The sequence below is a fragment of the Trichechus manatus genome, unplaced genomic scaffold (assembly GCF_000243295.1).
Source record: "Trichechus manatus latirostris isolate Lorelei unplaced genomic scaffold, TriManLat1.0 scaffold00004, whole genome shotgun sequence".
Taxonomy (NCBI): domain Eukaryota; kingdom Metazoa; phylum Chordata; class Mammalia; order Sirenia; family Trichechidae; genus Trichechus; species Trichechus manatus.
The window spans coordinates 8173378-8188449 of NW_004443940.1; the positions used below are offsets into that span (position 1 = coordinate 8173378).

Here is a 15072-nt window from a genome sequence, read left to right on the forward strand (position 1 = left end):
CTCTCAGTGGGTGATTGTGATGTCCAAACATGATGAGGATGATGGTAATGTTGCTATTCCAAACCAGTTGCTGTCAAGTCAGTTCAACTCATAGTGACCTTATAGGACAGAGTAGACATGCCCCATAGGGTTTCCAAGGCTGTGATCTTTATAGAAGCAGACTGCCACATCTTTCTCCTGCGAAGCAGCTGGTGAGTTCAAACCACCAGCCTTTGGTTAGCAGCCGAGCGCTAAACCACTGTGCCACCAGGGCTACTTAATGTTGCTACTACCTAACTTTTATTGAGCACTTACTAAATACCAAGCACTCTCCTAAGTTTTAAATGGATTATTTCAGTTAATCCATGTAACAACTCTCTCAGATATGTTCTTAGATTGTTCCCAGTTGATAGCTGAGGAAATTGAGGCACAGACATGTTCTGTAACTAGACCAAGTTGATATAGCTAGCAAGTGGTGAAGCCAGGAATGAACATAGAATGAACATAATAAGCAGCCTGAGTCTAGAGCCGACACCCTTAACCATGCACTTACAGATGATGTGTTTTAAGGTGCCCTCTAGACTGTAAAGTGCTGTGAACATGTGAGGTCCATGCCACAAGGGCCTTGCCCATCTGACTGGGGCTGAAGGTTTGGAATCATGACCCTGCCCTCCTGTGTAATGGTGAGTAAGGAAGGGAGGGGGCAACATGGAGATTTTGCAGAGGAAGAGAGAAACAGTTTCCTAGGGGTCCGGCCAGGATTGAGCATGTGGAGAGGTGTTTTGGGCCCAGATATCTGGCTGTTGGCTGTATTGGACTAGCTGGCCTGCCTTAGATGGGGTGGACTGGGAAGTCGCTCTTCTGCTAGTGAAGCCCGTGCAGAAAAGACGGGTATCCCTGAGCCGGGGATCTGGATCCAGACTGCGCCCACTGGGGCCATAGGTCAGACTCCAGGCCAACCTAGCTGGCTACTTAGGGCAGGGACCCTGGTCTGTTGGTTCCTAGCCCCTGACACATAAATTAATAAACGATAGGTGGGTAAATGAATGAAGGGGAGATCTCTTTGGAGACCGCTCACTAGAATGCATAGTCTTTTTATATTAAAAATTTTTAATTGCAAAAATAACACATGGTTATTATAGAAAAATTTATGAAATACAGAAATATAAAAAAACAGCTTTCTCACTGTTTCTGTTAAAGAGAGCCTTAGGGTCTGAGACACTAGGAAGCAAGGCCAAGAGTACAAGGGGCAGGTGCTGAGATGGACTGGGCCTTGTGCTGCGGGGGAAAATGGGGCCGTCTGCTTTTGCCCCCGCCCTTATTCATCCAGTTGAACTCAGTACTCTTGGGGTTCAGAGCCTGGCCCCTTAGAACAGCCAGAATGGAGGAAGAGTGACTGTGGCAAGCTTTGCCATCGTGGGGGTCTGGGGTACTGGACTCGCTTTGCTATGTGCTGGAAATGGCTCCATTACTCCCCCTCCCTTTTCTGGTTACGGCCAGGACCTGGTTTCTCGGGTCCAGTGTGAGATTAAAATCTACACCTTAACCGAATGGACTTGAGCCTAGAGTTTAGAGAGGCGGAGGGAAAGAGAAAACACCAGAAAGGGGCAAGAGACCCTTATTTTGGATGCGTGGAGGCCCTAGGCAGCTGATCATTCTGAAGTGTCACTTGATGCTGTGGGCCTGCGAGGCCTCACACCCTGGGGGTGGGGGAGAAGTGATGGTAAGGGGGTGCAGACTAGGAGGTACTGTCAGGGCTATGCTCCCAGCCCTAGGACAGTGTTCTCTAGGGGTGAGTGCTGAGGGTCTGTGGTATGGGCCTAGCCCTCTGTCCCCGCTCCTCTCTTCTGGCCCAGGTGAAGTAGGGGGGCACTAGGACCCAGAGGCTAGCACGCTCCCTGACAAGTCTAGAGCAGCACTAGCGCAGAGTGAGACTCCTCAGCTGGCAAGCAGGATTCGGTGTCTCTGGGTTCAGGAATCCTCCGGCAGCAAAGGGGACTTGCACCTCAGCCCCCATCTCTGCCCCTACCCCTACCCCGGTGGCCCACCCCGTGAGGCCCATGGACTGGGGAGGGCTGGGTCTGACGGCTCCTGTGTCTGTCCATGACGGCCTGGAGCCCTGACCCTCCTGCCTAGGTTTCTGCCTTTTCTCTCTGTCCCTGGCCAGCTGGGGGAGGGGGTAGAAGCCAGGTGAGCAACATGGCCCAGAGCAAGAGGCACGTGTACAGCCGGGTAAGTGGCCCTGATCTGGGATGGTCCTGGGAGGGCTACTGGAGAGGGCCTGGGTGCCTGTGGACATCATCGCCATGGGGGCTGGGGAGGCAGGCTGGAGCTAGGCTGGGGCACTCACAGCCTGTGTTTCTAAGGAGCTCTCGCAGCCCTGATGGGGTTAGGCCGGACAGAGTTGGGCCCTAAATGGGGACTGGGTAGGCCCGGCCTTTGACTCTAATTGGACCTCAGGCCGGGGGGTTGCTGATAGGGGCCGGGCAATCCTGGGGACTTAGAATGGGTTGGTGGGTTGGAATGGCCTTACAGTGCAGCCTTTCTTTAGAGCTTCTTTGTTGTTTGCCACTTGCTCGCTCTCTCTTCTGGCCGAGCTTGAATTTGTGCCCACTGTTTGTGTCTACCTGGTTTTGAGAGGCTTATTGTAGTTGTGAGGTGGGGGTCTCTGAGTCTGGGGTTAGCCTTGCTATCACTGTCAGCTCTTTTTATTGTCTGTGAGAGCCACCCTGCTGTCCCATGTGTGATTTGGGGTCTCGGAGCCCCTGGGAGCTGTATCCTCACCTCCCTGGATGAGCTCTTTGGGAAAGGGAGTTAGGAATGACAGGGCTGGAAGGTGTCCTGGCTCTTCCCTGTCTCTGACAGGGCTCCCTTCTGAAGCCAAGTTGAGGCATCAGAAGGGAGCCCTGTGGGGTCTTTAGGACCACTGGGTCACGTTTTCATGCTTCGTTCATCTGTTTTGCTGCAAGGCTGTAGTTCATGGAGCTGCTATTGCTAAAAATGGTCTAGGTGTGATTTTCTTCTTAACCCTGGGCCTATTTGGTTCCTGATTTCACGTTGTGTCCTGTCATCACGGAGGTGTCAGAAGCTGAGCGATTCCCAAGGGCAGTATCTTAGTCTACTTGTTTGCTTGCCCATCCATGAGCCATCCATTTGGACCACTGGGCAGAGCATAGGGGACAAAGTATGGGACAGACCTGAGTTACCCGATTTACCTGGCCTTTGTTTACCTCTTATAGTCGCATAGCATGGGGGAAGGATCTCCAGAGCTTGAGGGCAGAGAGCTGATGGAACAGCTGAGAAGAAGGAGTTAAATGGTTGAATGGGGTCGGATGAGGCATCCAGCAGTGCCATGGTGGTGTGTGGAGGGAGTCAGGTCAGGGAGGAGTGCTGGTGACTTGAGGGTCTGGAGGGAGGCACAGTTGTGTGGCTGTGAAAGGGAGAGGCTTAAAAGAGCTGTGTAAAGTACAGGAAAGACAGGCAACAGTGGGGAGGAAAACAGGTTTCTGTAGGGTCACTCACTGAATTGTCTGTCTTCCCAGCTCAGGCTCCTTAGTTGGAACACTGGGTTGTGGGGAGCCTGGTCTATACTGAATTATGTGCTTGAGCTTAATTCCCCTCACTGGGGGCAGTGCTCTTGAGAAAGCAGCCATGTGGTGACATTCACAGATCTATCAGTGAATTCTGATTTTTTATAAAATTTAAATATAAACTCTTATTAAGATTTTTGGCAGATTCCAGAGTGGTTTGGAGAAATCTTGGAAGAACACATCACTGGCATTTTTCAAAGGGGAATTTGGGGCCCCCACTTCACTCTGAGAATGAGTTTCAGGGGAGTGACTTCTGGTCCTTTTAAAGTCCAGGATCCTGGCTGGGACACTCCTGATGGCATTAGGATGACACTCTTGACATGATGCCTGTAACTATGTCTGCTTGTACATGCCTTCCCTTCAGACGCCCAGCGGCAACAGGATGAGTGCAGAGGCAAGTGTCCGGCCTCTGCGAGTGGGCTCCCGTGTGGAGGTGATTGGAAAAGGCCACCGAGGCACTGTGGCTTATGTTGGAGCCACACTCTTCGCCACTGGCAAATGGGTAGGCGTGATCCTGGATGAAGCAAAGGGCAAGAATGATGGAACTGTCCAAGGCAGGAAGTACTTCACATGTGATGAAGGGCATGGCATCTTTGTGCGCCAGTCCCAGGTACCCACACTCTGCTTCTGTGTGTGTGTGCGTGCGTGCGTGCGTGCGTGTGTGTGTGTGTGTGTGTGTGCATTTGTGTGCATGAGCTCTACTGCATGTGCAGCTGGTGTGTTGGCACCCCCTTTTCCTGGGCATGGTCATTAAGCCTCTGGTTGGGAGGCAGAAAGGTAGGAGGAGGTAGGGAAGATTGGAGATCCATCCTTAGGGAAGCTGCCCTCTACTCCAGGATTGCTTGGGGATTGGGAAGGGGCCTATATTACAGCCATTCTTGATCTGGCTGTATTGAGTCTGTTCTGTGACCTCAGATCCAGGTATTTGAAGATGGAGCAGATACCACTTCCCCAGAGACACCTGATTCTTCTGCCTCAAAGGTCCTCAAAAGAGGTAACAACCACTCACTGAAGTTGCCTCCCCACATGCAGGAGTCCCCAGGCCTTCTCCAAATAACATGGAACCACGGTGGATCCTGAGATTTTTCCATGACCACCATCTTCCCTTTTTATATCGCCCCCAACCTGCCATCATGTTTTCTGACCCCATCTTTTAATACAAACTCACACTTGGTTTCTGTTTTCTTTCTACAGAGGGAACTGATGCAGCTGCAAAGACCAGCAAGCTGGTGAGTGGTTTGAGGGTGTGAGTGCGGAGTGATACAGAGGGAAAGGGAGGGGAAGGAGGAAGAGAAGAGGGAGACCTATTTAGGTAGAAGCAGTAGGTGAGTGTCAGCTGAGTTATCTTTTCAGTCTCTCCAATCCCACTGAGAAGGAAGCTTTTCCAGATAAGTTGCTGCTTTAGGGCTAGAGTAAAGATGGTAGTAGGAAGAAGCTATTAGGGTTCAGAAGTACAGGGTCAGATGGGACTGAAACTCGAGGTGATGGGAAGGATGAGTCTCATCCCAGTAGCATTGCCAGCTTCCCACATTTTGGTACTCAAGGATGCAAAGACCTAGAGGGCCTGGGGCTGGGGGCAGAGTAGGAGCTAGAAGAGGAAGGAGCTCTCCTGTTTACAAGTGAATGGCAGGGAGCCGGGCCCTCTGCTGCCTGTTTTAGGCTGTACTCAGAGGGCCCTGCGTAGCTTCCCTCTACAGCTCCACACACGGTGTGAGGTGGGGCTCCAGGCTCTCCAGCTACTCTGGGCCAGGGTATGGACATCCTGGAAGGTGACACTTGAGGGACCCCTCATCTCACTTACTCGAGGCTCCCCTGGTTACCTCCGTGTGCCCGCGTTGGTCTTAACACCTATACCCAGGAGGTCTGGCCAGCTAGCACAGTGTGACATCTGTTCTCTAACTCTGCCCTTTCCTACTCCTCATGCAGCGGGGAATGAAGCCTAAGAAGGTGGTGTGTCTACTGTTTGTGTCTGGGTGGGTGGGGACCATGAGCCCCCCCTCCAGCTGTCCTGCATGTCCTTGGGCTGCTGCATGCATGTGCGTGTAACCTTGGGGTTGGGGTGGCCAGAGGAAATGGCCTTGGCTTTCAGAGTTCCTTTGAGGGGTACAGGGACATGAGGCTCAGTGTCCAAGCCTGGGCAGCACTCAGTAGGGACAGTCTCCCATCCCCCAGGACTCTTAGTCAGAGACCTCAATATTTGAGTCTGTAAATAGCAGCTTTTACTGCTTTCTGAAATAGAGTATTTATTGGACAGTGGGTTCTCACTTAGCCTAAGCTTGGGGGGCAGTGGAAGGATAGATTGGGGACATTGACGGTAGGGAAAGTACAAAGTAAGGTGGTTGGGCAAGGAGGCGGAGGTCAGGGAGCAGCACAGGCAGAACAGTCCCAAGGTGGAAAGCCTGAGAGTCTTTGTGTGTCTTCCTGTGGTTGGGCGCTGCCATGAATGCCCATCTCCACTCTGCCCCACCAGTCCTCCCCACGACTGGTGGTGTGCCTGAGGCCCACTTCTCACTGTTTGCAGCCCTACGCCAGCCGTCATCAGAATGGACTCAACTGTATCACCCCCACTCCCCCATACTTTTAAACTCTAAGTCGCTGTCATGACCATTTCCTCACACCAGACCCTGCCCTGGGCCTCTGCTCCAGCTGTCTCTAACCTGCATGGGCCTGTCTGACCTGTATGTACTGCGCTGTATGTACAATACTGTGATTTCTGTGTCGCCAGCCTGTCTCAGCCCCTTCTGACATTGCATGGAGAGCTACTGGATTGGGGCAGTAGGAGCGGAGAGGAAAGGGTCTTTTGGACTCCTGGCTGGTGATGGGTCCTCGCTCTGAAGTCTTGTCATGGAAGAGACCACATGTTGGTACTTGCTTTGAGGTCCTGGCTCTGGGTAGAAATGGAGATGTAAGAGGGAAAATAATACCCTTAAGGATGCTGTGCCCATTCTAGGGTCATAGGAACTTCTTTCCTTGATTATTGTCTCCTGGTTGGGACTCCCATCAGACCTCAGTCCTCAGAATAGAGACAAGCATAAAACTGCAGTCTGCTATCTGTGGAGGAGTCTGGCTGCAGCCTGACCTGACCTGGCTGGGTTCTGAGCCATACCCAAATCCTGGAGCTTTGGCAGCTGCCTGGGGGAAATCTGGCAAAGCCCAGTCTAGGCTGCCCATGCTGGGATACAGCACCTTCTTTACTCAGGATGGAAAGTGTCAGTCAAGCCCCCCACTCCCCCCATCTCCCTCTTCACTGGTTCTCTCACAGCATTATCACTGAGCCCATGTGGAATAGGGAGTGAACTGCAGGAGCAAATGAACATGCTTTGAAGGAGAGGGCCCAAGAGACCCCCAGATGTCTTTGCAAAGTGCCTAGTCCTTTCTGGAAGCCCTTTAGGGACAGGCTTTAACCTGTCTATAATCAGGGGAAGGTGGGGGGAGAGGAGGCGAACACTGTCATTAGTTTGCTGCCCAGATGGAATGTTCCCAAGGGTTTCTTCATAACTCTGTGTGCTCCTCAGGCCTCATGCGGGTTGCTGGAGGGGTGCTCTGGGTATGTGTGTCTGACGAGACCAAGTGGGTGAGGGACCGGAGGGGGATTGTCAGTGTGTATGAGACAGAAGTGGAGTTGATGGAGTTGTGTGGCGGGGAGTGTATGAGAGAGCGATGGAGCAGTGAGGCCCTGTGTCCCTGCCCAGTGATGCCCTGGCCATATGGTGCCATATCTGGGATGGCCCCTGCCGCAGTGGCCTGGAGCAAGCTCTTGGGGCGGGGGTGGGGAGCCAGAACCTATTCTTGCGAGGGAGGAGCAGGGCGGGCTCTGCGCAGGGCTTTGTCCAGTAAGGAGGAGGAGGAGGAGCCAGCACAGCCAGGGCCGTTGCTAGGTGACCGCTAAGCAGTGGCTCCACCCCCACGGAGCAGAGGAGGGTGGGTGCATGACGTCAGGTAGAGCTGGTGCTGCGGCCACTGAGGCTGCCATCAGCCTAAGCGGGCGAACTGGGCCGGGCGCCTCTCCGGTGCCTGCCGGAGACTGGCTGTCACGCTACGCACCGGCGGGGCCTCTGCATCGGAGCCGCAGTCCTTTGCAGGCCGGGAAGCCGCCGTGCCGGGAAGCTGAGGCTGCATTGTGGGGATTTGATGCACTAATCTCCTGTCTCCGCCGCCTTTCCCTCTGTTCGATCTCTTTCCCTCCCTCCCTCCCTCCCTTCGTCTGTCCTTCCTCCGTGTGTTCGTCCATCCTCCTCTGTCCTTCCTTCTCTTTCCTCTCCCTGCTTTCTTTGGTTTTCTGCAATGATGAGACAGGCACCGACAGCCCGAAAGGTACTCTTCCTTGCTCTGGTCCTGCAGCCGGGTTGCCAGGGCGATGGTGGCAGCAGGCTGCTGGGGTGGGGGTGGGGGCTGATTGACTTCATCTGTCTACCTGGTTGGGGGAGGAGGGCAGGGCTGGAGGAGCGGGGGGCAAGGAGAGGTATGTGTCACCCACCATGCCCCATGCCCTGGGTAGAAGCATTTGCTCCCTGCCAGCCTCCTTTTGGCCATGGCTGTCTGAGTCTGTGTTCCGGGCCTGCACCCAGTGGCTTCACAGGCTTGGGCTTCAGGCAGCCTCAGCCACCAAGTGGCTCAGGGAGAGTTTCCTGTGGTGAAACCTGGGGAGGCAGGCCCAGGTCTCTCAGTGCCTTCCAGGCCTGCCTTACCCGACCTTTGCTGGAATGACTCTTGGTTGTTCCTCCAGTGTCCCTCCCCCACCTCCACCCTGGTGTTTGTTCAGTGGGACTCTACTAGAGTGGGATGGAGACCCTAGAGTGGGTCTGATCCAGAGCTTCCGAGGCTTAGCCTAGGGCAGGAGAGGTGGGGGTTGGTCTCCTTGGGCTCGGTGTCTTTTGGAAACAGAGTCCAAGCTGAATCTTGTTTTTGCCAGAGCAGTGGGACATTGGGTAGCAAGAATGCCCATTTGGGAGTTGGAGTTAATCATCTGTTCACTACTAGAGGTGACCTGAGGGGTTTCTGGATTTGGTTTAGAGCAGTAGGTTCTCTATGCTGCTGCCTACCCCCACCTCCTTCATGCAGCTGGGTGGGGTTACTTTGCTGAGCTCTGGGCTTCTGGCTAATGCAATATTCATGGTCCAGACACCTGAGCCCTCTGCCCTAGGGATGGAGACTGCTGCGGGATGTGGTCCTGGGGAACTGAGGGGAAGGACAGCGGCCATGCTCTGCCCTCGGGGCCTGATCTCCCCCTTCTGGGCTCCTGTCTGGCTTAGTGTTGGAGTTTCTAGGGATTCTTCTGGCGAGTCTAGCACTTGAAGGGAAGGTGGTGAACTGGGAAAGTCCTTGGGAGTGGTATGTGGGCGGGCCTCTGGCTCTGGGCTGGAGTATGAGAGGTTGTTCTCAGAAGGACTGGTCTCTGGAGACCTCCACCAGCTGCTGCCTTTGGTCTCCTGTGGCTCAGCCTAGGAGACAGGGACTTCTGGGATTTCCAGGTTGTCTGAAGGGGTGAGGTCTGGAAGGGTTGGGCAGAACTGGGAGCGGGAGCCAAAGGGAACAGGAGTTCTGGGTTCCTGGAGTAGGAATAAGGTGGCTCACTGGAGGGAGAAGGTGATGGAATGGTGTGAGGGACGCCTAACCGAAGCCCCATTTCTGTTAATACTTCTGCTCTCATTGCTGTCCCTTTTGCTGTCTATCTTTCTGCCATTATCCTTTTTTTCATGACTACCTCTTCTCTGGGTCCTGTTGCCTGTCCAGACCACAACTCGGCGGCCCAAGGTGAGAAAAAACAGGCCTCTGTGCAAGCCCCTGCTGAGCGTACATGCACATTTCAGGCATGTGCATGCATGTGTGCATGTGTATGAGCTAGTAAAAGTTGGTCACCGTGACTCCTGGGTTCTCTTGGGAGGGGGAGCACTGGAGGCAGTCACAGGCTTCTCCTGGGAAAATGACTTCAGACACTTAGGAGGTTGTCTGAGCCAGTAGCTTGAGTACAGAAGAGAGATGAGAGGGGTTGTGATTAACCAAAGCAGGCTTTCTTGAGAAAGGGAACTTTGACCAGTTTTGTGGGGAGGAAGAGAAGTGAAGAAGAATCTGGCAGCGTAAATGTCAGGGAATGAGGAGTTGGCTGTGTCTGTGTAAGACGGGTGGAGGGGGTGTCTGTGGATAGCGCATGGTGTCTGGGCGTCACCCCCGGGAGAGCTTTAGGGCTCAGCACTGCCAGAGAGAGCACTCGGCAGGCCTGTCTGCCACCCATCCCAGCCCCACAGGGGTCTAGCCACTAGAACCCCTGGAGTGCTTTGCCTGATGAGAGCACCTTTGTCTTGGGGGAAGGAGGTGACAGAAGGGTTGGCTGTACTGACCTTGCAGGTGGCACTTCTGATGGCCATTGTTTGTGATAGGGAAAGGGGAGCTTTGAGCCTTGGAAGGAAAAGGCAGGGGACTTTCAAAGTGGGGTCTAGGAAGGAGGGCTGCAACTATCACGCTGGCCTTTTTATCCATGGGGTCTCCTGAAATGAACTGCATGAGGGAGATTAAACTTGACTCCCAAAGAGTAAGGAAGGGCCCAGCAGGGGTAGAGAGCTTGACCACTCCCCACAGTCGCTTTTAGCTCAGCCTTCTCTGGGAACTGACAGCTGGAGAACAAACTCTATTCTTTCTCTCTGGGAATGACATTGAGGCACTTTTTTCTCTGTGGGAGGAGGGCACAGGCCCACAACAAGATGGGACGGTGGGTATTAAGAAATTGCTACAGTGATCACAAGTGGGTCAGGAAGGGGAGTTCTGGGGAGTAAGAGACTGATTCTGCTCTGAGAGGGTAGTGCCAGAGTTGGGAGGAATATGGGGTCCGTGCCAAAAGGAGAGCCTCATCATCTCTGTCTTCCCCCCCACCCCTTCCTCCCTCTTTCCTCTGCCTCCCTGTCCTCCCTCCCTCCTCCCCATCCTTTGTCACTATCTCACTGACTCTGTGTCCTCCCCTTCACTCTGTTTCTCTGTTCTCATTTTGCTTTGGTACTGTCTTTCTGCCTTTCCCCTTCTCTATTTTCTTCTCTTGCCATATTCTTATGTTCTCTCCTCCTCCCTTTCCCCACCCGCATCCCTCATACTCTTTCTGGTCTGCCCTGACTTCTCTGAATAGCCCACTCGCCCAGCTAGCACTGGAGTGGCTGGGGCCAGTAGCTCCCTGGGCCCCTCTGGCTCAGCATCTGCAGGTGAGCTGAGCAGCAGTGAGCCCAGCACCCCAGCTCAGACTCCACTGGCAGCACCCATCATCCCCACACCGGCCCTCACCTCTCCTGGAGCAGCCCCCCCACTTCTTTCCCCCTCCAAGGTAAGGACTGGGATTGGGGGTAAGGGACAACTGAGACACAAAGGGACCTATGATCCCTGGCTGAGTCTTAGAAATTTTCTGGGCTTAGGGGAGACCCAGAACTTGGACCAGGAAGGGTGGGGACCTAGCATGTGGGTGTCCTGCCACTGACTGTGTTACTCTCTCCTCTCCTGCCCATTTTCCACACTTTCCCCTACTTTCTGTGCCGTGGTTTCCTCTCAGATGTTTGTATGCCACTTACTTTTGACCCTGGGACTGGGGTGGCATTTGCACACATTCCTGTCCTCTGTGCTCCAGCTCAGCCTTGGTGGGGAGGGTGGCTAGGCTGTGCACAGACAGAGGGGCCTCTCTTTCACAGGAGGAGGAGGGGCTGCGGGCCCAGGTGCGGGACCTGGAGGAGAAGCTGGAGACCCTGCGTCTGAAACGGGCAGAAGACAAGGCAAAACTGAAAGAGCTGGAGAAACACAAGATTCAGCTGGAGCAGGTGCAGGAATGGAAGAGCAAAATGCAGGAGCAGCAGGCGGACCTGCAGCGGCGCCTCAAGGAGGCGCGGAAGGTGGGGTTTGGGATGAAGGGGGGTGATTGGTGAGGCTGAGGGACCGGGGAGGTGTACCAGAAACTAGACTGGAGCTGGAGCCTGGAACGTCTGTGAGGAAGGGTGGCAGGGGGCAGCTCTGTGCGTGTGCCCCCACTGACCTTCACCCCATTCTTCAGGAAGCCAAGGAGGCACTGGAGGCAAAGGAACGCTACATGGAGGAGATGGCTGACACTGCTGACGCCATCGAGATGGCCACTCTGGACAAGGAGATGGCTGAAGAGCGGGCTGAGTCCTTGCAGCAGGAGGTGGAGGCACTGAAGGAGCGCGTGGATGAGCTCACCACTGACTTGGAGATCCTCAAGGCTGAGATTGAAGAGAAGGGTAAGGGGCCAGGAGCCACTGGGGGCCAAATGGTAGGGTCAAGACCGTGTCTGAAAGTGTTAATGGTCTTCCCTAGGCTCAGATGGGGCTGCATCCAGTTACCAGCTCAAGCAGCTCGAGGAGCAGAATGCCCGCCTAAAGGATGCCCTGGTGAGGTAGGGCCCTGCTCCACTGCTTGGCTGTGGAGCTCACTCTCCTTGTCTCCAAATGTGTTAGAGCACCATCATCACCCAATGAGTGTGACACACGCTCTTCCCCTTCTCTCTGCTACCTCCCTGCAGGATGCGGGATCTTTCTTCCTCAGAGAAGCAGGAGCATGTGAAGCTCCAGAAACTCATGGAAAAGAAGAACCAAGAGTTGGAAGTTGTGAGGCAACAGCGGGAGCGTCTGCAGGAGGAGCTGAGCCAGGCAGAGAGCACCATCGATGAGCTCAAGGAGCAGGTGTGGGGAGCCCAGCCCCTGGCCCAGAGTTCTCCCACATGACTGTCCGTGATGCCTCCTCTCCTGGGCACCTTTCAGCAGCCCTTCCCCTTGTTCCCTTCCTGTAACGCAGGTGGATGCTGCTTTGGGAGCTGAGGAGATGGTGGAGATGCTGACGGACCGGAACCTGAATCTGGAAGAGAAAGTGCGGGAGTTGAGAGAGACCGTGGGGGACTTGGTAAGAGAAGCACTTCAGACCGTGATGGAGGGTGTCTAGATTTCCCACATTAGAAGGGAAAGTATTTGGAAGGGACCTGCTGAGGGACAGACTGACATATGACCCCTGACATTTGAGCAGGGGCTGTGGTTAAGTGGACCCACCTGGTCTTGCCACCCAGACCGTACCTTTCCTTTGCCCCAAACTACCTTGTGGCCTCCCAGGAAGCGATGAACGAGATGAACGATGAGCTGCAGGAGAACGCGCGTGAGACAGAACTGGAGCTGCGGGAGCAGCTGGACATGGCAGGTGCCCGGGTACGTGAGGCCCAGAAGCGTGTGGAGGCAGCCCAGGAGACAGTTGCAGACTACCAGCAAACCATCAAGAAGTACCGCCAGCTGACCGCCCACCTACAGGTGCCTGCCCACCCTGTGCTATCCAATGATCACCCCAGGGCTCGCTTGTGACCCAGCTTTGCCTCACTGCTCGTCTCTGCTCCCAGGATGTGAATCGGGAGCTGACAAATCAGCAGGAAGCATCTGTGGAAAGGCAGCAGCAGCCACCTCCGGAGACTTTTGACTTCAAAATCAAGTTTGCTGAGACTAAGGCCCATGCTAAGGTTGGGAGAGTGGGTGGGCCTGAGGGGGCAGTGCTGGGGAGCCCACCTGGTGTGGGGTTCTGGGCTTCAGATCGCTCAGGGAGGAGGTGCTTTGTGTAGTGGTTTGGAAGACTCCTGCCTGGGCTTGTCCCAGAAGCAAGGGACCTGGTGGAGCAAAGTCTGGCGGTTCTAGGGCTTTCTCCACCCTGGCTGAGAGTCCTGCTCCCTCTGCACCTCACAGGCAATTGAGATGGAGTTGAGGCAGATGGAGGTGGCCCAGGCCAACCGTCACATGTCCCTGCTGACAGCCTTCATGCCCGACAGCTTCCTTCGGCCAGGTGGGGACCATGACTGTGTCCTGGTGCTGCTGCTCATGCCCCGTCTCATTTGCAAGGTACGGTCAAACAATCACAAGTTCAAGAGAAATCTACTGAGCTTATTGTGAACCAGGCATGGAGGATGCTGATGGAAGGCAGTGGTTCAGTGTTCCCTGCCTGCAGAGAGTTTAGGATGTAGTGGAGGAACACATAGCCAACGAAGCCATCAGTGAATTTAATTTATATTACAAACCGTGTGTCCTGAAAGAGGCAGTTTCTTTGAGGGAGCACAGTTGAGGATCTAACTTAGATTGGGAGGGAGGGTCACTGCAGAAATAACATTTGAATTGAGACCCAGAAGGTGACTAGGAGTTAACCAGGGGGAATGATTGACAGGATAGCATTCTACATGGAGGGGATAATAGGAACAGCTGCTCACAGGACCCTTTCATTCCCACGTCCTAAATCCTCATGACCTCCAATAATCACACAATTACCCTTTCCCAGTGTGAGACTCCCTTCCCATCCAGGAGCTGTTTCTGTCTTTCTCCTCGTGTCCATGTCCCTCGCCCAGTTGTTAGGCTCTGTGTCCTGTTTCTGAGTCTGTGCTCCCCATGCCTCTGCTCTGAGTCCCAGGTCCCTGTTGCTTCTTCCCACAGGCAGAGCTGATCCGGAAACAGGCCCAAGAGAAGTTTGAACTAAGTGAAAAGTGTTCAGAGCGGCCCGGACTGCGAGGAGCTGCAGGGGAGCAGCTCAGCTTTGCTGCTGGGCTGGTGTACTCGCTGAGCCTGCTGCAGGCCACACTGCACCGCTACGAGCAGTGAGTGACCCCGACCCCCACACCAGGGCTGTGGGTCTCAGATGGACTGGAACTGAGATTGCCTGGCAGGCTCTGGGCCTAGGCTGACCGTGGCCTTACAGAGCCCTTCTCCGCCTCCAGTGCCCTCTGTCAGTGCGGTGTGGACGTGTATAAGAAGGTGGGCAGCCTGTACCCTGAGATGAGTGCCCACGAGCGCTCCTTGGATTTCCTCATTGAGCTGCTGCACAAGGATCAGCTGGACGAGACTGTCAATGTGGAGCCTCTCACCAAGGCCATCAAGTACTACCAGGTCTGGGGCAGGAATTCAGGCGGGGGCAGGAGGGAGCCCCTGGTGGGGGCTAGTGCCAGTGCATCCAAGTTTGTGCCCCAGACTGGCTGCTTGGGGCTTGGTGTGCTCTTAGGTGATCTTGCCTCATGACATAGTTGCTCGGGGGCCTCACATTCTCTCGCACCTCTGAAATCCTGTGCTGACTGGGCTCAAACTGTAGTTTGGGAAGAGCTCTCCTCCCACCACCTAAAGGCTGTTTCTTTGTCATCCTCCTCAGCATCTGTATAGCATCCACCTTGCCGAACAGCCTGAGGACTGTACCATGCAGCTGGCTGACCACATTAAGGTGAAGTGTCTGGGCCAAGGGTTGAGCCCCCTGTAGAGATCAGGCCCCCAAAAGGCTAGCACACAAGCCCAGGGCAGGCCCACCAAGGCCAGATCTGGGGAGCCAAAGAACCTGCTCTGATAGGGCCTGCAGAGGGTGGGGGACTTCTAAGACATGAAGATGGGGCCGAGCGGCCTGTGATGGGGGCTGATGACCACATGCTTCTGTCCTCACAGTTCACCCAGAGTGCCCTAGACTGCATGAGCGTGGAGGTGGGACGGCTGCGTGCCTTTTTGCAAGTGAGAGCACATCT

The 15072-nt window shown here is 54.6% G+C and overlaps 1 protein-coding gene across 3 annotated transcripts in view; it reads left to right on the plus strand.

Annotated features, from left to right (window-relative positions):
• DCTN1 (dynactin subunit 1) overlaps window positions 1-15072 on the plus strand; it is a 31717-nt gene that overhangs the window by 10520 nt on the left and 6125 nt on the right. For 2 of the 3 annotated variants that reach the window (XM_023732540.1, XM_023732537.1), the window contains exons 2-17: window positions 3934-4179; window positions 4485-4563; window positions 4764-4798; window positions 10684-10875; window positions 11234-11431; window positions 11590-11794; window positions 11871-11949; window positions 12076-12235; window positions 12348-12452; window positions 12656-12847; window positions 12934-13050; window positions 13271-13423; window positions 14006-14166; window positions 14287-14455; window positions 14712-14780; window positions 14996-15058. In XM_023732540.1, coding sequence (XP_023588308.1) covers window positions 3952-4179; window positions 4485-4563; window positions 4764-4798; window positions 10684-10875; window positions 11234-11431; window positions 11590-11794; window positions 11871-11949; window positions 12076-12235; window positions 12348-12452; window positions 12656-12847; window positions 12934-13050; window positions 13271-13423; window positions 14006-14166; window positions 14287-14455; window positions 14712-14780; window positions 14996-15058 — 2205 coding nt within the window. In that variant the 5' untranslated portion in view covers window positions 3934-3951. Of the gene's footprint in view, window positions 1-2923; window positions 4180-4484; window positions 4564-4763; window positions 4799-10683; window positions 10876-11233; window positions 11432-11589; window positions 11795-11870; window positions 11950-12075; window positions 12236-12347; window positions 12453-12655; window positions 12848-12933; window positions 13051-13270; window positions 13424-14005; window positions 14167-14286; window positions 14456-14711; window positions 14781-14995; window positions 15059-15072 lie in introns of those variants that run through there. The other variant, XM_023732535.1, reaches the window with a different exon arrangement.